This window comes from Melozone crissalis, unplaced genomic scaffold (assembly GCF_028551555.1).
Source record: "Melozone crissalis strain CALT ecotype California unplaced genomic scaffold, PUWL_Pcris_2 ptg000004l_1, whole genome shotgun sequence".
NCBI lineage: Eukaryota > Metazoa > Chordata > Aves > Passeriformes > Passerellidae > Melozone > Melozone crissalis.
In genome coordinates, this window is record NW_026535782.1 from 39,292,732 (window position 1) to 39,313,342 (window position 20,611).

The window sequence follows — 20,611 nt, forward strand, 5'->3', positions numbered from 1 at the left end:
GTTAATTAAGCTCATGCATATTCCAAAATCTGAGCTCATCATAGGTCACAGATTACACATTAACCCCTCCTTTTGTTTTCAATACCTGTGGTATGTTATTGAAACCAAGATTTGTGTTCTCACCCTGATATGAAAGGTTCTCAAAACCTCCATGTCTGTTCCCAAAACAGCCAAGGACAGAATGTTTACCTGTTATGAGAAGACTTGCCTGAGAACTTAGCTGTTTACAGAAACAGGCTGTGAGAATTTGCTCCTTACAGCTGCCTTTTAAACCATTTCTGAGCAAAATTCTCCAACAGACAGGGATGCAGTCCATGTAATATGCATGCCCATCACTCATCTGTCCATCAACCACTCCCACTCACCTGTTCCTCAACCTTCTGATTTGTAATGCTAAAGCAAATCCCAAAACATGAAAAATGCTTTGTCTAGAGAAAGTAAGTGCTACACACAAAGAAGAAAACTCCATTTGCTGCTCCCTGATTCACCTCTGTCCTAAGTAATCCCCTCTGACTCAATGAGTCTCCAGCCTACAAAGCACTAAAATCTAAAGGACCACTTTGATGAGATTATCAGCTATTGCTCCTACCCTCTTTATTTACTAGCCTCTGTCACAGTTGGGATATTGGTCCAGAAAGAAGTTTCCCGTTAATTACTCATTTCTTCAAGCATTATAATTATGTCTCCAGCATGCAATTCAAAGAGAGCAGAATCTCAAGGCTGTCCTGCTCAGAGCACCCATTAATTTCTCCCCACTCTTGGATCCCTGCTGATATTACTAACTTAAGAAACAAGTTCTACTACTGCACTGTGTATTCTTCTGACCTCTTCCAGACTTACAGCTCTTGTGTTCCCAATACTATCCTAACAGAGCTTGTGTGACCCTCAAGTTTGAAGGGACCATAACCAGATCCTGCTACCCAAGGGGGAAAAGAAACCAAACCCAAAAGACCCAAACAAAACCACAAACTAAAGCTAAGACCATTCACCATGTAGGGTCAACAAGCACATGTGGTAAAATGAAAATAATAAAAATCTAAACACAAACAGACTTGAAGATTAAGAACCCATCTTTACTTTCATTAGTGCCAAATGCAAACAAAATTCCTGTTTCATCCACTGGTGTGGCTGACAGTGATAACCCTTGAAAACCTTTCTATGCAGTCAAGCACATCAAGGCCTAAAGAATTGATAAAACCAGAACAGATAGCAATTTTCCCTCTATTTTGGTTTTGGTTCTATTTATTTTCTTTCTTTTCTTTTTTTTTTTTCCTAGCGAATTTTTTAACAAAAAGACCATGCCTTAGATTTGTCAATTAGCATTGGAATGACTCAAAAGTTCAACTTACTGATCACCGGCCCCTTCCTCAACAGCTTTGAGTAATTTCAGCTGTTAAGTTTCCTTGTACATGTCTCATTGCAGCGTGAGCAAACCCAAGCCCCAGCAGGTTTCTCTTCACTCACCACCTCCACAGAGCTGCGTGGCTGCTGCTCCCTGCTCCTGGCTGCTCAGTGCTGCCCTTCTGTGCAACTCTTGCTAACCACACAATTCAGTGTCAGGTGTTACAAACTACTAACCTCAAACAGAACACAAAAGTTAAAGTTTCCCTATTTCAAAACCAAGTCAACAAAATCTTGATGGCATTTGCAGTTCCAAAGCAAAAAAAAAAAAAAAACAACAAAAAAACAACAACAACAACAAAAAAAAAAAAAAAAAAAAAAAAAACAAAAAAAAACCCACCAAAGCCAGAAAGAGCAAGAATTAGTTTTAATACAGTCATTATGGAAGCCAATCTTTTCTGGGACTAAGGCAATTTGCAGGCAAAACAGATGAAATATATTCATCCTGAACGTGCCCAAACCATACATATATAGTCTCACACGCCTCTGAAGCCAGATTCCCGACTTCCTACCTGTATGACAGCAGAGGTGACAATTGCTGACCTCACTGATATATCAGGGGTAAATTCAGGCCCCAGCCAGCCCTTCCAGTGCCCCTGGCAACCTGCACAGCGTACTGACCTGAGATAGTGCTGCTCTAGCACCAGACCACGGGCTGCAAAGCATGTACTGCAAAAACATGAACTACAGCACAACACTTACACAGTGAACAGCCCTGCAAAACCTTTTTCTTCCCTTCTGTGGGAAAACAGCCGAAAGAACAGTGAGCTCCCAAATGCTAACTTGCAATACTCCTGCTCCAGAGAGATGGCACAACTTGTCTAGAGCCAGTACCTGCTTCACCTTCACACCTGTGGAGAGTAACAGGAAGGCAACACCACTTAAGGAGAGCACCTTTGCACGGTGAGTGACACAGGGCTCTGGCTCTTAGGCTACACTGTGCCTGGGTGCCACTCTCAGTGCCTCTGAGGCAAAAATGAGCTGCCTGCAATCCAAATTTACCTGGAAGCGTGTCACATCAGTGTCTGGGGTGTCAGCAGCCAGGAAGATGGCAGATTGCAGACCAGCTGTGCATGCATGATGTGTCCAAGGACACTTTGTCCCTCCATAGGTTCCAAACACGTTTCTGGCTGGAGTGGGAAGTGACATTTAGATTCACCACATTGCTCCCTCCCGTGTACCAGAAGTCACAGACAGCATTGTCACACAAGCAGGAAAGTGTGGAGGGCAGAAAATCCACAGAAGGGTATTTCTGCAGGGAGGAAGAGTGTGCAGCCCAGCATCCCTGTGTGTGAGCTGCTGACCAGTCTGAGCAGCCAGGATTCCGTGCTGTGGAGAGGCTGCTGTGGAAGGACAGCGTGGTGTCACCCTTCCTTGGGGGACTTCACCACTACATCCAGTTAAAGTGAGGCACTCTCCATGCAGGAGGAGACAATTTCCTTGGGGAGCCATTGATGATGCAGCTGCTGCTAATGCTGTTCACCTCTCAGGAACAGCTTGTCTAAGGGCCTGAGGTGTCCTCAGTCTCCCATTGATGATGATATTCAAACCATGCCAGGGTGGTCCACAACACAGTTTTTCAAGTGGCTTGGATTAGTTTTAGAAGACCAAATTACTCAGAGATAGAAATAATTCTATTATTTAATATGTGACTGTGGACCTCTTCATTGTGTGTGGAAAAAAAGTAAATATGCCTTAAACTAATAAACAGAGAGTAAAGAACAAAGTCCATTTTTTTCATCATTATCTGTTCTCAGAAAGGTTTTGGCCCCCTGTATTTATTTTGCTGACTTTTTTTTTTTATTTTGCTTTCCCAGGAAGGATTTCCTTTCCAGTGCCTCCTAACTATGGACAAATCCAGGTTTCACACTATAGATTTTAACTTGCCAAATTACATGTCATGCAATGAAGAAGGGAGGACACCACAGGTGCCCCAACCCTTAACCAAGGGTACAGGGAGGAGTGTGCAACATTCCAGGAAGATGAGTCTGTGGGGACAGTCATCCCTTGCCCTACCCTGTTTGCTCTGCTCCCCACAGGTGCTCACTACACCCTGAGTTTAAAAGGCCTTATGTGACCGCAGTGCACTTTAGGAGCCTTAACAGCAGCAGCAGCAGCAGACACATTAGTGTTATGTAGGCAGAGACTTGTTCTGCTGAGCTGCAACAAGTTTGTAGTTTGGTAGGTCTTGCTTTAAAATTCCTTAGCTAAGTGTTAAAAGTTGCTAAACTGTGCTGGCTGGTTGGATCACACAAGTGTTATTACATGTGAAACTCAGATGAAAGATGATGTCACTGAGGGCAAGTAAGGCATGGGTGTAACTCCGTAATGGGAGTGTAATCATGGTTGCAGGCAGCATTTACAGCTCTTTCCTGTGGAACATGTATGTGGGAATGCAGCACATCACGTAAAGGCCCTCACACAAATCTCTCTGGAAATTGCCATCTGGAGTGAGGAGAGGGGCTCAGAGTGCCAGAGGAGCTGTGCTTCCCTTCCTTCAGCTGCTGGGAATGCTGAGCAGAGCCCCCAGCTGCAGCAGCCACGTTCGTGTGCCTGGCTCTCATGCTAATGCCTCCCAACAAAACTGCTTGGGAACAACTCCTGTGCTACCTCTCCTTAATGCAGACATGCCTAAATATAACCCACAGCTTATTTTCGTAGGAACAAGTATTGGCAGGTCCTAAGCTGCAGATGGGAACCTTTGATAGCTCTCACGTGTGCTGCCAGCCCTTGGCTCTGCTTCCTGCGTCTCCTTGCTCATGCCAAGGGGTCCTAATGAGAACTGCAAAAGTTGGAACAGATTTGGGTGTCTGAAGGGAAACAATTTGCAGGGAGGGCTGAGGCTGCAGGTTTGTGATGCAGTGTGGCCTGCTGGAGTGCCCATAAGGTGAGAAGGATTGAAATAATTCATATGAAATAGACCTTACAGCGGTGTCTTCTCCAGAAATATCTCCGGAGATCCTGATATTAACTTTCCTTCTCTTACGGAATGATGAATTCTACCTTGCTCCAGTCTCACTGGGAAAACCAAACTGCATGTAACAATCTATGTAATGTCTTCTTAATTATATTTTCCCACAATATCCTCTATCTAAAACAAGATTATTTCCCTTCTTCATTTGCTCAGCTAGAGGTAAAACTCCCACTTCTGCCTTTCAGGTAATCTTTCACTACATTTTTTCTCTTCCTGAATACATCTGTGTATTCTTTTTTAACTATCTATTCTAACTGCAGAGCAGCTCTTGTTAAAATTGGCAAATACACCTTAACTTTCCAAAATATTGTTCCTGTATGTATTTCTTTCACATAAAGAAGAATATGTGCTCCAAGCAGCATTTCTGAATCAGTGAAGTAGGTTTATCTCTTTGCTTCGACACCATTTAGAAAATAGCTTCTTTTTTTTTTTTTTTTTTTTTAATGAAATCTCTGAAGTTACTTCAGTTTAAATTACTAAAAACTTGCTGAAGACCAGAAGCTTACATGTATATACTTAGTAGACTTCTTTGGAAATGAGGAAAGGGTAGCAACTGCTGGGAGAAAAGCCAGGCAGAAAACTGGGATAGTGACCATTTTAGGCACCTCAATTTTGCCACCAGCAAATGTGAATGAAGACTCTGTGAAGACACAAATGACAGCTGGAATATTTACATTTCCTTCAGTGAAGATTACTGAAACTAATGTGTTCAAAGCACCAAGAATAAGCAAAAAGGAATTTTTCATTTTGCTGACATGTCACTCATGGCCTATGCTGTTCCTCTGCCTATATGCAATGAAGTCTCTAGGCAACTGCTAAATTTCAGATCTTCCCAGCAATTGCTACCTTATTACATTATGCAGCCAAATCAATGGAAATATTAATTCATAGCTTTACATATACAGGATAAAGGCTTCAAAACATTTTCCCTTCATTTGCAGTTTCTGAAGGTAACTCTGCAATACTCACATCCACTCCATTTAATCCTTACTTCATGTTACATAGTATTGCCAAATAAGACCTTGAAAATCACAATTTGATTAGGTCTCCTCTCAGTTAATTTCCCCTTAAAGCATTACAGAGCTCAGGTGCATTTTTACTGCAACGTTTTTTATGGTATTTTATCATTATGGGGTGGAGATCACAATTTTCCCCTTCATTGCATTTATTCATAATTTCACATTCCCTGAAACACTATTTTACAGCAAGCTAAATCTCTCATCTTATACACATTTTAGGATTTATAAAACAGCCATCGTAAATGAAACCATGACACAGAAAGAGAATTACATTTTCCTAAAACTATCTACTCACACACTCTGAATTTCTGGTTGCTAATATGCACTTAAATACTGTATTCACATTCTATGTTATATCAGGTAATACCAAAGGCCTGGCTGCAGTGCAGTCTTTGTGATTCTTCAACAACTACAAAAGACAATGGATAATTTTAAAAAGTGTTTTAAAACACTTTTTCCCCAGTCAGTTACAGATTAATGAAATATTAAGCCAGAGCTCTGTTCTGCTCAGCATATTACACCATCTTCCACCAGATACCAGTGTGGGTTGACTCCTTCGTGTTCTTCAGGAATGACCTATGGCCTACCTCTCCCGTTGTTAAAACTCAGGTTATCACAAATTGCTCTAGTTTCTGTCATAAAAGTATTTCCTTATTTCAGTGATCGCTGTAAAATGCACAAGTAATAATTAGGGGGGCTTTATTTAGAGTGAGAAGGGGATTCAGCATTCAGAGGCTTTAGCTAAACCTTTGTGTAGCCATATTCTGTGAGACACATTCAAAATCCAAACAGCAATAAGGTTTACAATTCTACTACTTTTAGAGAAAATATAAAACAAGATAATATTGTTTGGGAATGAATAGCATGCTTACTAAACGGCAATGATACTCCTTGCAAGTCTTAAATTACCAGAGACAAAGATAATTTCCATAAACAACAGAAGTGCAGGACATTGCTTTCTTTTACAAAGCTGCAGTTCTGTAACAAGAGGTTTTAAATTACTATATACTTCAAAATAATATGGAACACGACAGGCAAATAGATTGATCTACTCAATATTTGGTAGAAAAATTCGTATGGAAAACAAACAAAAAGAAAACACCCCACGTAGGGTAGCAGAGTAACTTTGCCTCCCTTGTACTGAAATCCCAGTAAGACAAAATAAACCAACTCTCTGGTCATCAGTCTCCAGATAACAAGAAATTCCTTATGTTTCTATAAAAAGTGCAATAGGTGGCTGTACGAGACACTATTTCACTAGACTTTAGCGTTTTAGTAGGTAAAACACATGGTCAAAGGAACCGGTTCTTAATCCATATTCAGAGCTGAAAAAGGAGTTTGTGTTACTTCCTCTTGTTCAAAATCAACTTATACTGTCAAAATAGCTTCAAATCGTAAGCTTTCAACTTTGAGCCCAAGAAAACCCTCTAAAGAATAAGACTGAGTCGTTGCCGTAACATTTATATCAAAAGGAAATTTTTAATTTGCAAGGAAAAACAAAAGTTTCTCCCTTCAGAGGTCTCTCCGGCAGCAGCACACGGGATTTATCGCCTCTCCTTTAACTCAAACCGCGAGTTTGCCGCAGGAAACTCTCCCGAACGCAAGTACCTGCTCTTCCCCCCCCTCACCGGGGAAACCGGCCGATTTGGTGGCAGAAATTCCGAGGAAAACACACTTTTGTTAGTCCAAAGAAACACAAATCGAGCACACCGAAGGGCTCCCCGGCCGCGCGGCGGGGCGGGCTCTGCAGCGCACCAATCACGGCGCGGCTCCGCTCTAAAAACGCGAGCATCTGACCCGGGCCAGCCCAATTGTGTTCGCCCGCTCCGCCGAGGCAGCCGCCGCCATGGCCGAGACCGCTCCCAGCGCCGCCCCCGATGCGCCCGCGCCCGCCGCCAAGGCCGCCGCCAAGAAGCCGAAGAAGGCGGCGAGCGGCTCCAAGGCCCGCAAGCCCGCGGGGCCCAGCGTCACCGAGCTGATCACCAAGGCCGTGTCCGCCTCCAAGGAGCGCAAGGGGCTCTCGCTCGCCGCGCTCAAGAAGGCGCTGGCCGCCGGCGGCTACGATGTGGAGAAGAACAACAGCCGCATCAAGCTGGGGCTCAAGAGCCTCGTCAGCAAGGGCACCCTGGTGCAGACCAAGGGCACCGGCGCCTCCGGCTCCTTCCGCCTCAACAAGAAACCTGGGGAAGTGAAGGAGAAAGCCCCGAAGAAGAGGGCACCTGCGGCCAAGCCCAAGAAGCCGGCGGCCAAGAAGCCCGCCAGCGCCGCCAAGAAGCCCAAGAAAGCGGCGGCGGTGAAGAAGAGCCCCAAGAAGGCCAAGAAGCCGGCGGCCGCAGCGGCCAAGAAAGCAGCGAAGAGCCCCAAGAAAGCCGCCAAGGCCGGGCGCCCCAAGAAGGCGGCCAAGAGCCCGGCCAAGGCAAAGGCCGTGAAGCCCAAAGCGGCCAAGCCCAAGGCAGCCAAACCCAAAGCGGCCAAGGCGAAGAAGGCGGCGCCCAAAAAGAAGTAAATTGTACCAGGAGAGTTTTGTTCTGCTTATTTTGTTATCCAACGGCTCTTTTAAGAGCCACCCACGCTTTCCCTAAAGGAGCTGATGCACCGAGGTCGTCCGTAACCTGTAGCAGGGGTCCAGCAATTCGTAAGTCGTCAAGAGGTCAATTGTGTCCTGTGTATTTTCTTTTCCTAGGGATTACCGAAAGAAATAGTTAAGAACGCGGTAGAGCGCGGCGACTTTAGGGAAGTGTAGGCTTCTGTTTTTTCTTCAAGTGATTACTTTGACTACCAAGAAGCAATGTTTTATAATGATTTGATAAAAAATCAGATGTACGTTTTTTTAAAGATATATTTTGTAACAAAATAATGCAATTGCCAGGCACGCTACTACTGAGCCATGTCTAATCTATTATTCCTTTTTAAGTATCTCCGTAAATGCCTTTGTTTGTTTGCGGGGGAGGAGGGGAGGGTTTCTCTACGGACACAAAAATAGCCCTGATCTCGGCCAATCCTTTTGTTCCTGATGAGAAAGAAAGCTTTAAGTATTGAAAAAGCCCGCCCTGCCCAAGGATTGGCCAGCGGAAATCCCGGCCCGCTGCCCTTCCCCCTCCCTTCCCCGAAGACGATTCCGCCTCCTATCTCTGGAACTGCATCAGCCGCTTTAAGAGGTGGAAAAGGGAGGTGGGACCGGGACTCTCAACGAATAGTGTCCGTATGTTCTCAGACGTAAGAACTAAACGGAAAATAGCCCGTACCAGGAAGAACTTGCACGGAGGGGGGGACGTTTTGGCAAGACTTTGTTTTGTTATCGTAAACATGGAAAACGTTGCTACTTTATCCACCCAAAAATAAAAAATAAGTTGAAATAAGAATTGAGTAGTTAATGCAAAACGACATTCATTGTTGTTGCGATAACTCAGCTCTCTTAGGATCTTGTGGGTGGCTCTGAAAAGAGCCTTTGGGTTGTTAGTCAGATGAGATTTACTTGGCTTTGGCCTTGTGGCTGTCGGTCTTCTTGGGCAGCAGCACGGCCTGGATGTTGGGCAGCACGCCGCCCTGCGCGATCGTCACCTTGCCCAGCAGCTTGTTGAGCTCCTCGTCGTTGCGGATGGCGAGCTGCAGGTGGCGGGGGATGATGCGCGTCTTCTTGTTGTCGCGGGCCGCGTTGCCCGCCAGCTCCAGGATCTCGGCCGTCAGGTACTCCAGCACGGCCGCCAGGTACACCGGCGCGCCCGCGCCCACGCGCTCCGCGTAGTTGCCCTTGCGCAGCAGCCGGTGCACGCGGCCCACGGGGAACTGCAGCCCGGCCCGCGACGAGCGCGACTTGGCCTTGGCCCGCGCCTTGCCGCCCTGCTTCCCGCGACCCGACATCTTACTGCGCTCCTCGCTCGCTCCCCTGGCACACGATCAGAAGCAGTCGGCGCTGCTGCGCTCCGCGCTCGCTTTACTGCCTCGTCCCTGCGCTGATAGGCTGAGAAGTAGGTCTTGTGCAGGCAGCCAATGAAAAGGAGGATCCAAATCTGACCAATCAGACGCGAATACGGGAGAGGGCTGACATCATTTCGTAGTCTGACCAATGATAGTCTGCAGGTTAGGAGCCGCTCATTTGCATAGACGCGGTATAAATTCATGGCAAGCAGCCGTGCTCCTCACTTCGCCCCGGGGTTTGTTCTGCAGCCGATCCGTTGGTGCACGAAGAGACGCTGTTGTCGCCGAAATGCCCGAGCCGGCCAAGTCCGCCCCCGCGCCCAAGAAGGGCTCCAAGAAGGCGGTGACCAAGACGCAGAAGAAGGGCGACAAGAAGCGCAAGAAGAGCCGCAAGGAGAGCTACTCCATCTACGTGTACAAGGTGCTGAAGCAGGTGCACCCCGACACGGGCATCTCATCCAAGGCCATGGGCATCATGAACTCCTTCGTCAACGACATCTTCGAGCGCATCGCGGGCGAGGCCTCGCGCCTGGCGCACTACAACAAGCGCTCCACCATCACCTCGCGGGAGATCCAGACGGCCGTGCGCCTGCTGCTGCCCGGCGAGCTGGCCAAGCACGCCGTGTCCGAGGGCACCAAGGCCGTCACCAAGTACACCAGCTCCAAGTGAATGCTTGCCTAAAACCTGCTTAACCCAAAGGCTCTTTTAAGAGCCACCCACTTTTTCAACAAAAGAGCTGTACCACTAAGTAAGGGACACTTTTTTTCTCTTAGTGTGGAATCTTGGTGTTCAGGGGTTTGGGTTTTTTGTTTTTTTTTTTTTTAATTGTTTTTTTTTTTTAGGTTATTGGGTTTGACATACTACTTGAGGGTTGTTTTGATAAGATATTTCTCTCGGATTTACTGTTATTTTCCCACAGGTGCAATATGTCTGTAAAAGCGGTTTTAAATCGTTGCTGGGGGTTTTTTTATTTTTCCTTTATTTTTCATTTTGTTGTTGTTTTTTTCTTATTTTTTGTGTTTTCTTTTGGGGTTTTTGTTTTGTGTTTTATGGTTATTTTCTTAACTTATCGTTTTCACAATTTTCATATCACCTTACTGTTGCAAGTTTCCATGTTATGTCTGTTGTAGATTGAAGGATAGGGAACTTACTGTTTTTTTCTAGCCGCGAAGGAATCGAAATTATCCATGGATACTCATCCATGCCCAGCACTGCTGTTGTCGATCGGCCACACGGTGGTGCTCAGCCTCTGCCGTTTTTGGGGTTTGCGGTTATTTTTGCCACAGACGAGAGAGATGAGTACAGCGCGCTGCACTTCAAAGGAATTTATGCTGTGGTAAGCTCTTGTAATAGCCCGATATTGATCCATATAACTCAGAAGCATTTTCTAAACTCCTTTATCTTCACCATTTATCTTTATAATCTTTCTCTTCATTTTTTTTTCTTTTTTTTTTTTTTTACAGTAACTTGCCTGTCGTCTCCCCACGTCTGCTCTGGGTTCTCCTTTCAAGGAAGAAAACACCGGAAGACCTTTTTTTTTAAACTTATCTGTCCTTTTCTGCATTAATCTGTCACTAATTGTTCTAAAAGTACGAAATACCAAGAAACTCGACACTCTGGGCTGACTTTGTCAGCTCCCAGGTCTCATCACGCAGCCGCTAATGAGGCTCAAAGCGCAGGCTTTGTCAGACCCTCCCTCTCATCCCTGGGGAATGACATGCCACCATGGATGCAGATCAAAGCCATTATCACTTCCTACCTGGATCTCAATAATCCTGAATCCCAAGTACATATTGTGAATTTCTCAACGTAATTCATACAGGGACCACAGAACGACAAAAGTGACCTTTCTAGTACTGACTTGCCTATTCTTTGGTAGGACAGTTAATGAGACAGGCACCAGGTCTCTCAAAAATCTGTCACCTATTACCTAAGAAATGCTAATTTCAGTTTGAAGGGTTATGGGGACTTCTGAGACTGGATTTCAGATATCCAGTGGGAAGAGGCATTCTCCAAACTCTTCTTTATCAGCTTGAAATGGGGTTTTGCAATCTCTCCAAGGGCTTTAGTGCAAACTCTGAAGCCCAGGTTGCTTATTCTGAGTTCCTGTGTATGTCTAATACCCTAAAAGATTAATAAACCATTGTATATTCCACTCTAGGCTTTTCCAAGCTTTCCTGGAGCACCAGAAAAGCACAAAGAAGTGCTCCTGTTGTCACAGTCGGAGATGGCCACCAGAAGGGTTTGTCAGTGGCCATTCTGTAGATAATCAGCCCTGTGAAAAGCCCAGTTCAGAGCAGAGCTGCCCTGGGACAGCCCTGCTGCCCGATTGAAGCAGCAGCTCAGGGATGCCTTTGGCTGCCCAGCTCTGAGTGTTCGTTTTCCTTTTCCCGTGTTTGTGTGCTCCACGTTGCACACTGCATCAGGAGCCAGCACAGAAATTCTGAGGATTTTTTCATAGATGGTTTCAGTGTGTGAAATTGTTTCTAGGCCTAGGAAACTCTTCACTAAACAGAAACCAAAATGCTGCTGATTGCTTCTTTCAATTTCAGTAGGAATGACAAGGCAATATTGGGGGCTATGATGTGAACAAAGCAATTGTCATCAGGTCTGATTGTAGCACAACTCTAATTATTCTAACAGTGCTGAGAACAAAGTCTCCAAACTGACCAAGAGCTACTGCCATGGACAGTATTTTTGTTTCTTGTCACCAAAGGTTAAGATAGTAGGATTTAAGCTCAGCAAAAAAACCCCAAATCTTTAGAATTTCATGCCACAAGAGGATGACCCCTCAAAAGCACTAATGCAGATAGTGTGAGTATAAAATCACATGGCAGCTTATTCCTCCATCATTCGCATTCTTTCCTGTCCTTTCCCATTTCCTTCAGAGCAGTTCCCTTTGTACTCCCAAGGACCTGACCCCGGTGGGATCCCCCAGCAGAGTGAGGGCTCTGCCCAAATGCAGCGCCCTGCGGGAGCTGGGGCTGCTGCCGCCAAACCACGGGGGAACAAAGCAGAAACCCCTCCAACAATTCTCCTGCCCTGGGCTCCTTTTGCAGATGAGTTTCCAGCTCAGTGAGTGACAAGTTCCTTTCCGCAGTGTGCAGAGCAGACAGAGCTGGGTGTCCCCACAGAGGAGCCCCTGCAGCAGATTGCAGCCCAGATTGTGTCTGTGCCACCATCCCATGCCCAAATACAATAATCCAACTCTTGGTGCTGGGCCCCGCGTGTCTCATTGATGGTTTTGGTCACGGGGCTGAACTCCTTCTGAAGTTATCTCATTCCTGGGATTGGTTCCTTGCTCCATCTTCATCCTGCTCCTGGCTTGCCAGTTTCAGCTTGGTCAGTTTTGTGACACCATTTTTATAAACAGTTTACACTCATCACCTCGTGTGCCCTGGGGCTCCAATTGCTGATCTCCCAGTGCAAAGCAAAATCATCAATCTCAACAATTCTCAATATTGGAAGTGTTTGAATGTGTAATCTATAAACAGGCCCTTCATGTTGTCTTTTAATCTACCCTGTATTTTTACCTTCAAAACACCTCCTGATTTACAGCATCTGAAATATGGGGAATGTTTACTCTTTGTAACATAAATATTTTTGTAAAAATATTCTTTTTATATCAGCAATTTTTAATATCTCAGATGATCAGAATGAAATTACAGCTTAGTAAATAACCAGCAAAAAAAGAACACTGATGGACAATACAACCAGTTACAAAAAATTCCTCTATTTTATTTTTATTAGAATAATAAAAATGGCACTTCTGGAAGAACATGTATCCTCTCTAGATGACCATCCTAGCAGTAAAATTTATATGTATTAATCATCATGCTTAAAAAAGAAAACACCCTCCCTTAATTTCTGCAAAAGGGAAATACAGCAGCTGGGCAAACAAATATCTGTATTCTCTAGTGAACTGACTGAACAGTGAATCAGAAATGAGAAATAGATGCCTTACACGTGGACCAAAACCAGTACAAATCACAGACTGTCTGTAGAAGTTTTTTGCTACTTCCTGGGGTTTTGGGTGGTTTTTGAAGGGTTGTGGTGAAGTGAGTTTTTCTTGAGTTTTTTTTTGGTTTTTTAATATTTGTTTCATTTTTAGTAATGAAGTAAACCAATATCTGCTTTCAAACCTGAATTTGTTTTTTTTCTTTAATGGCCACAGGATATAATTTCCAGACACCCAAGACAAATCATCGCAATGTTACTTTCCCAGAGGCTTTGATTTCCATTCTAAATAGAAAATATTACATTTTAAAATAATTACAGTTGTTGGAGAAAGTATTCACTGCAGCTAGGGAAAAATATTTGGTTTCGCACACACCTTGATGTAATGTTTTCTGACAGTGATGAAAACTGGCCCAGGTCAGATGGTAAATGAAAAAAAAATTGATACTTCAGGTTGCACATACCTGGTCTAAGGTTGTGCCATTCAGAGAGCAGCACAGCCAAGACAGAAATCTCACAGGAGGAGAGGCTGAAAGTGGGTGGGAATGCAGCTGGGAACTTCTCCCTTGCCAGCCCCCAGCCCTGTGAGGGAGGATGGAGCACTCAATGAGCAGAGGCAGCTCCTTCCCCTGGGCTGGGCTCACAGAACCAGGGGCTGTGCAGGTGGAAAGGCTGGTTTTGGTTACATTTCTTTCATGCCTACGAACAACCAAATTATTGGAGTGCAGCCTTATTAAAATGCTTATTTCAAAAGCATTCCTTGTCAAAAATGTTACAAGGTATTAATCAAAAAGGTTCATCCTTTATTATTACCACTGAAAATCTCAGGAAGCAATTATGAGCATAATTCATTTTAAAACTGGAAAACAAGTAGAATAAGTAGAAAATAAGAATAAAAAAAGTATCAGAACAGATGTGAATTTTAATCCCGCGCAAAATCCACAACCTCTTTGTACTTGCACTCCTGCTTATATTGCTCGCTGATATTTTTACTTGTGAAGATTGTAGGAAAATGGAAGAAATAATTCCTGAAGTAAGAAGAGCACACAGAGTGCTACATCTGAAAAATAGATGTTAGGATATTGACCTCCTTTTGTGCAGTATCAGAGCTGGGAAGAAATGCACACATCTCTGGTGTGCATCCTCTTTTCCTTTTGTAGCAAATAGCAGCCCCCTCAACAATAAACATTCTGAGCACTCCACATGATCAAGTTTTGGGGTTTTTCCCCCTTGTGCTCTTGGGACACTGCCAGGTTTGTGAGTTCAGTAATTCCACTCAGAAAAGAAGACCCAAATCACCACAGGAATGGCACAGGCCCAATCTTTCACCGTACCAAACCACCTTTACCCAGAGCTGCCTGCCCCGTGCTCGAGCATCAGCAGCTGCACTGACGGCACCACAGGCACTCCTGCGAGCCTGGGCTCAGCTCAGCTGCCCCTGGAAGCCAAATTTACCTGAGTCTGTTCTGCTCTCTGCATGGGGGGGCTTTGAAATCGCTGCTCCCAGCCCCATGGGAGAAGGGAAATGGTCACATTCCACAGGCAGCTGGAGCTCCTGCAGCTTCAGCCTGAACTGACACTTACATGTCATGCAGAAACTCACAGGATGTGCGTGTGCTGTACTTCAGAGTTACCACAGCAGCTCACAATTCTGTGCAGGAAAGTGTTAGGAAAATTAATTCACAAACACCAGAGGTTTATGTCCAAAAAGGAGACAGAGGATTCCTTTTACTTTATTCAAATAAAGGGAGAAGCCACGAGGCATTCCGCTGATATCTCTCAAATTTTTAGAGGATGCAGCCTCCTTTTTTATTCTAATTTCCTGACTGCAATTCCCTTCTCTCTTTCCCCAGTCCTGAGGAACTTGAGAGGTACAGACTTGAAATACTTCCCTTTAATGTATAACCCTCGCTTTTAACTTGAATTGATATGGAATTTAGGGGGTTTTTTTCCCCATTGTTTCTTTTGGCTTTCAATGTCTAATTTCATTTTCCAGCAAACCCAGAGTCTATTTGTAAGAGCAAATATCTTTTACCATCCATCAATCAGTGGAATCCTTCCCATTTTTTCTTTCATCTCCCAGTGCTGGTTTTATCTACCAGCAGACAAACAGCTCGTTTGTAAAGAAAAATCTGCTATTCCTCTCAAAATGACATGGTACAAAGCACAGGAGGAAACACCAGGAAACTGCAAAAGAATGGGACTAATTTACAGCATTTACCTGAAACTGAATAATGTCTTCTTTTCCTCTTCACCCTACAGGTTTCTTTCTTGACAATGGTGAAGCAAAAAATCCTCTAACTGGTGGCTGGGGCGAACCTGATGAGGAAATTCCTTGTTTCTGGATGTAAAACTCCAGGGCCCTGCTCTGCCCTTCCAGGAGATATCCCAGCCTTTCCTTTGCCTTCTCCCTTCTCTTCCCAGGGCCTCTTGCACACGAGGTGTTGGTGGCAGCCACAGAGCAGCACGAGCTGATGAGCTCCTAATCCCAAAGCTCCCCATTCCCAATGTGAGGTGCTGCCCCATCCCGTGCCACCCTGCATTTCCCCACTCCCAGGGGCGGATCAGTCCTTAAATCCCCGTCCCTGCCCCAGTGCTGGGAGCAGGAAAACGCCTGCTTGTCACGGCCTGACCAGCAAACCCAAAGGGTTTTGTTGTGGCTGCAGAAATGAGGGTTCCTGCCGGGAAGCGTCCCCTCTGTCACTCACCCCGCTGTATTTATGCGGGAACGGGATCGCGCAGCTCCAGCCCAGCTCTCCTCCTTAACGCCCCCAAATGCAGCTCCTGGGATTGAATCACAAAGGCACAACAAAGCAGGAACCGAACCAAGCCCGAATTCGCACACGACCCCGTGTTTCGTGGCGCGGGCAGGCGGTCACTGCGGGAGCCGCAGCGAGCGCCCCGTTCCCAGCCCGCACGGAATCCTTCCCTCGGCACGGCCGGGGATGCTCAGGGCCGGGATGCGGCACCGGCGGGGCCGGGGCTGCCCTGCCCGAGCATCTGTCCCGGCAGAGCTGGAAATGCTCCATCGACACCTTCCGCCCCGTTCTGCTGCTCCCAAACACGCCGTGCTCAAAGTCCGTCTGCGCCGATCCAAGGGGGCTGCCGGTGCTCACTGCTGGGAAATACATGAATTTTCAAAGCGTTCTGCTCGCTTATCCCGCTTTTGGCAAACCACATCTAGGAAGCATTTTCACAAGAGTGTCTGGCTGTACAATGTACATTCGAGGTCCTGCAACCCTTCCTAATTTAGACCTCGTATAGCCCTATCTTTAATTTCTGGCTTGATTCCCCATGGATGTAACTCGAAACTACAACTACAAAATAACCGAGCACGTTCTTTAGAGGGAAAGATTTAAGGGAAATACTACAATAATAGTTATTAATTATATACCTTCTTGACCACTACCACTGTACCCTTAATATCAGAGCATTCTTTTGTAAGGAAAAGAAACCTATAAAATTGTTGTGTGGAAAATTCTACCATCTACAAACTCGAATTTTATTCCAGTGTTCACACAACATCGAGATGATGCACACACGGTTTTTCTGAGCAGTCTTTCCCGTTGTTCACTGCAGTTCAATATGCAGGGCTGTTGCATTATGAGGAATAAGGTGGCACAGAGGGGAGTGGGGAATTCCTTCCCCTGTGGGAGGGTGAATTCATCACTGACTCACTTTGAGGAAAGTGAAATTCAGCGAGCACACACACACACACCAGGTCACGGGTGCCAAGCCGCATCTCTTTCCCCGTACCGAGGACAGCGATGGCGAAGTCGTGCCCGCGTTCCGGGCCGCCGCCGTCGCTGCGGTGCCGCAGCTGCAGCACAGGCGGAGGCGCCGGGGCCGAGCGGCCGCTGCTGCTGCAGCCCAGAGCCGGCGCGGGAGGCACGGGGAACACGGGCCGGGAGCAGCCGCGCCAAAGGCAGGAGGAGATCGGAACCCAGCAGGGATTTGACTTTAAAGCAACACCGTGGCCTGCCGTAAGAGCAGCAGCTTTTCCAAGAACGACTCGCTTTCTCCCAAAACCGAGCGCCGGCTTCAAACTCCCCGTACCACAGGGAGGAGGGCGTGGATCCAGTGATCAGTGCCAGAATAACGAAATTAAAGCGATTGCGCTCTTTCCAGTGTAACCCAGTGACCACTAAATCATATCAGAGCTCCTTGGAGGCACCGGCAACACCTCCCTGCCTGAAACCATTCCCTGGTGTTCCACAATTCTGCCCAGGAAAGCAGCTGGGACTCACACAGGAGTGTTAAAAGGCAGCAAAGGTGGATCAGTCAGGGGCCCGAGGCTGGGAACACCCGTCCTGTCGAGAAACCATTTGTTCAAGCCACTGCCAGGACTGCCTAAGCCTAATCAGTTTTTTTTTTTGTTTGTTTGTTTTTGGTTTTTGTTTTTATTTTTTTTTCCTTGCGAGTTTTGCCTCCCTTCCACCTCCTCTTTCTCTGCAACACGAAGGTGCAACAGAGATCAGCTCCTTTTAGCGCTCGCAAAGGAAACAATCCAGACTGCTAAGACTTTATTGTTGTCCTGTATTAGGTACTGAACAGAGCACGTACAGCAAAGCCGGAGCTGGCTGGTCAGGACACAGGATATTTACGCCATTATAAAACCCATACCGCCCCTGTAAAAACAACGAAAACTTATAGATTTTAATAAATTAATGAATTCTAATAAAGCATAAACGACGAAAATTCACCTCGGTGAGAAAAACACCCACCTTAAAAAAAAAAGAAACCAGCTTTAAGACAACCTTCGTACAGGAACTGGGAAACTGAAAGGATGAAAACCAAAATAGAAGACTTGAAGGAAAGACAAATTACGCGTTCTGGTCAATTTCTACTGGATAACCAAAATGCAGCGAATCAGCCCTTTAAGAGGAACGTGGGCGGCTCTGAAAAGAGCCTTTGTTTGGTGATGAGCCTCACCGAGCATTTACTTGGCTTTCACCTTGTGGCTGTCGGTCTTCTTGGGCAGCAGCACGGCCTGGATGTTGGGCAGCACGCCGCCCTGCGCGATCGTCACCTTGCCCAGCAGCTTGTTGAGCTCCTCGTCGTTGCGGATGGCGAGCTGCAGGTGGCGGGGGATGATGCGCGTCTTCTTGTTGTCGCGGGCCGCGTTGCCCGCCAGCTCCAGGATCTCGGCCGTCAGGTACTCCAGCACGGCCGCCAGGTACACCGGCGCGCCCGCGCCCACGCGCTCCGCGTAGTTGCCCTTGCGCAGCAGCCGGTGCACGCGGCCCACGGGGAACTGCAGCCCGGCCCGCGACGAGCGCGACTTGGCCTTGGCCCGCGCCTTGCCGCCCTGCTTCCCGCGACCCGACATCTTCCCTGCAGCGACTCGGCAGCGGCGACAGCGACACAACCGGGAAAGCCGGCGGAACTCCGAGCCCGCCTCACCGCCAGCCTTATATACAACCCGGGCGGATCGGCAGCGCCTGCTACGATTGGCTGCGAGAGAGAAGTTCGTTCCGCAGCCAATGGAAAAGCGAATCCAAATCTGGCCAATGGCGGATCCCGGCGCCGAGCTCGGAGCCGACAGACAGCCAATGGCGAGGCGGCGATGTCAGCGGAGCTGCTATAAAGGCGGCTGCCGAGGCGGTGTCGCCGCTGCTGAGCGCTGTCGCTGTGTGAGTTGTTGTTGTGAGGAGCTGTTGCTGCCGAAATGCCCGAGCCGGCCAAGTCCGCCCCCGCGCCCAAGAAGGGCTCCAAGAAGGCGGTGACCAAGACGCAGAAGAAGGGCGACAAGAAGCGCAAGAAGAGCCGCAAGGAGAGCTACTCCATCTACGTGTACAAGGTGCTGAAGCAGGTGCACCCCGACACGGGCATCTCGTCCAAGGCCATGGGCATCATGAACTCCTTCGTCAACGACATCTTCGAGCGCATCGCGGGCGAGGCCTCGCGCCTGGCGCACTACAACAAGCGCTCCACCATCACCTCGCGGGAGATCCAGACGGCCGTGCGCCTGCTGCTGCCCGGCGAGCTGGCCAAGCACGCCGTGTCCGAGGGCACCAAGGCCGTCACCAAGTACACCAGCTCCAAGTGAATGCTTGCCTAAAACCTGCTTAACCCAAAGGCTCTTTTAAGAGCCACCCACATTCTCAGTAAAAGAGCTGGTCTTTTTTCGTGAGTTCCTGCACCATTATTAAACGTCTCTTAGAGGGAAATATGCAATGACGGTGTCAAAGTGTCGTATTTTAAAGTACAGCAGGATTTGCACTGATTTCTTGAGACTATATCCTGCTTCTCTTAGGAGCTTCATTCTCGCGCTTATTTGGTGCTAGAGTGGGGCCTAAAAATTTTAGCTTTCACGGTCTCAAAACGGCCCAGATAAATCATTACGCCATTAGTGCATGCTGAGGGAGAGGAGAAAAAAAATGATGCTAGTTCTTTTTCTGCCTAAATCGGACGCATTAAAAGCACAGGCGCTTCCTGGAGGCCCTGTGCTCTTGTTTTCTAGTTGTTTCTGAGCAAATGGATACGGGATGGATACCCGCTCTTCTTCACCCCCCCGAAAATGTGTTTTCGCGAATGACCGGGGGAAGAAAAATGAGACGATGCTCTGCCTTATCACTCCCTAACTGCACAGTCCTGCCTGGGCCCTACCACCTAGCACAGCCTCCCGAGAGTTGCTTTTCCTCGGCTTTCATTTGCCCCTCTGTCCCTGCCGTGTCCCCTCGCCCCGCACTCTCCGCCGCCGAGCGCGGACGGGGCTGCAGCGCGCGGGCAGAGCCGGGGCCGAGCCGCTGCCGCGCTCGGTCCGACCTGAGTGAGGACTGCACGGAGCCTCCCTACGACGGGCCCGCCCCGCCCGCCCCTCCCGCCCGCCGCTGATTGGTGCCGCTCGCGGCTCGCAGCCCCAGCGCGCTCTGCCCCGGGGCGCGCTCCCCGCACGGGACGCGGCGCTTCCAGCGGGCCGGGGCAGCGGCCGGACCGGGAGAGCTCGCCGGGGCCGGGCAAGGCGGCTGCCGCCTGCGCCTTCTGCCTTGCTGCCGCGGCTGCGAACCGAAGGCCGCTACTGAGCGGGGAGAAATCGAGAGCCCTCGGGGAATGGAGGCGGCTGCCGGCGGCAGCTTCAGCCAGGAGTCCCGGAATAAACGCTAGCGTAGAGGATTTGGATAAAGAGGGCGAGCCTGAGGCTCGGGCGGCGAGCCCGCCCTGCCCCGTTCTCCGGCGGTGCCGCCGCCGCCGTCCCGGCTGTGCCCGGCAAGCCGGTGCTGGAAGGGGCGGGGGGCGGGGCCAGGGCGCGTTTCCCGCCCCGGAGGCGGGGCCTTCTCCCGGGCTCGCGACAAGCGCCCAATGGCAGCCGGCCGCTGCCGCGCGAGCGGCCAATGGGCG

The 20,611-nt window shown here is 47.9% G+C and overlaps 5 protein-coding genes across 5 annotated transcripts; 3 read left to right on the forward strand and 2 right to left on the reverse strand.

Moving 5' to 3' along the window:
* The first annotated feature begins 7,228 nt into the window (after positions 1-7,228).
* On the forward strand, positions 7,229-8,718 carry LOC128934755 (histone H1.01). The gene has a single exon (XM_054272612.1). The coding sequence runs from the start codon at positions 7,241-7,243 to the stop codon at positions 7,898-7,900; it is 660 nt and encodes a 219-aa protein (XP_054128587.1). The 5' UTR covers positions 7,229-7,240; the 3' UTR covers positions 7,901-8,718.
* A 68-nt stretch (positions 8,719-8,786) lies between these two features.
* Positions 8,787-9,275, reverse strand: LOC128934763 (histone H2A-IV). Its single transcript, XM_054272624.1, has one exon. The coding sequence runs from the start codon at positions 9,253-9,255 to the stop codon at positions 8,866-8,868; it is 390 nt and encodes a 129-aa protein (XP_054128599.1). The 5' UTR covers positions 9,256-9,275; the 3' UTR covers positions 8,787-8,865.
* A 268-nt stretch (positions 9,276-9,543) lies between these two features.
* Positions 9,544-10,023, forward strand: LOC128934772 (histone H2B 1/2/3/4/6). The gene has a single exon (XM_054272635.1). It carries the CDS (start codon positions 9,602-9,604, stop codon positions 9,980-9,982), a length of 381 nt encoding a protein of 126 aa, XP_054128610.1. The 5' UTR covers positions 9,544-9,601; the 3' UTR covers positions 9,983-10,023.
* An 8,136-nt stretch (positions 10,024-18,159) lies between these two features.
* Positions 18,160-18,613, reverse strand: LOC128936210 (histone H2A-IV-like). The gene has a single exon (XM_054274961.1). The coding sequence runs from the start codon at positions 18,597-18,599 to the stop codon at positions 18,210-18,212; it is 390 nt and encodes a 129-aa protein (XP_054130936.1). The 5' UTR covers positions 18,600-18,613; the 3' UTR covers positions 18,160-18,209.
* Positions 18,614-18,935: 322 nt separating this feature from the next.
* On the forward strand, positions 18,936-19,379 carry LOC128936216 (histone H2B 1/2/3/4/6). The gene has a single exon (XM_054274974.1). The coding sequence runs from the start codon at positions 18,939-18,941 to the stop codon at positions 19,317-19,319; it is 381 nt and encodes a 126-aa protein (XP_054130949.1). The 5' UTR covers positions 18,936-18,938; the 3' UTR covers positions 19,320-19,379.
* The last annotated feature ends 1,232 nt before the right edge of the window (positions 19,380-20,611 follow it).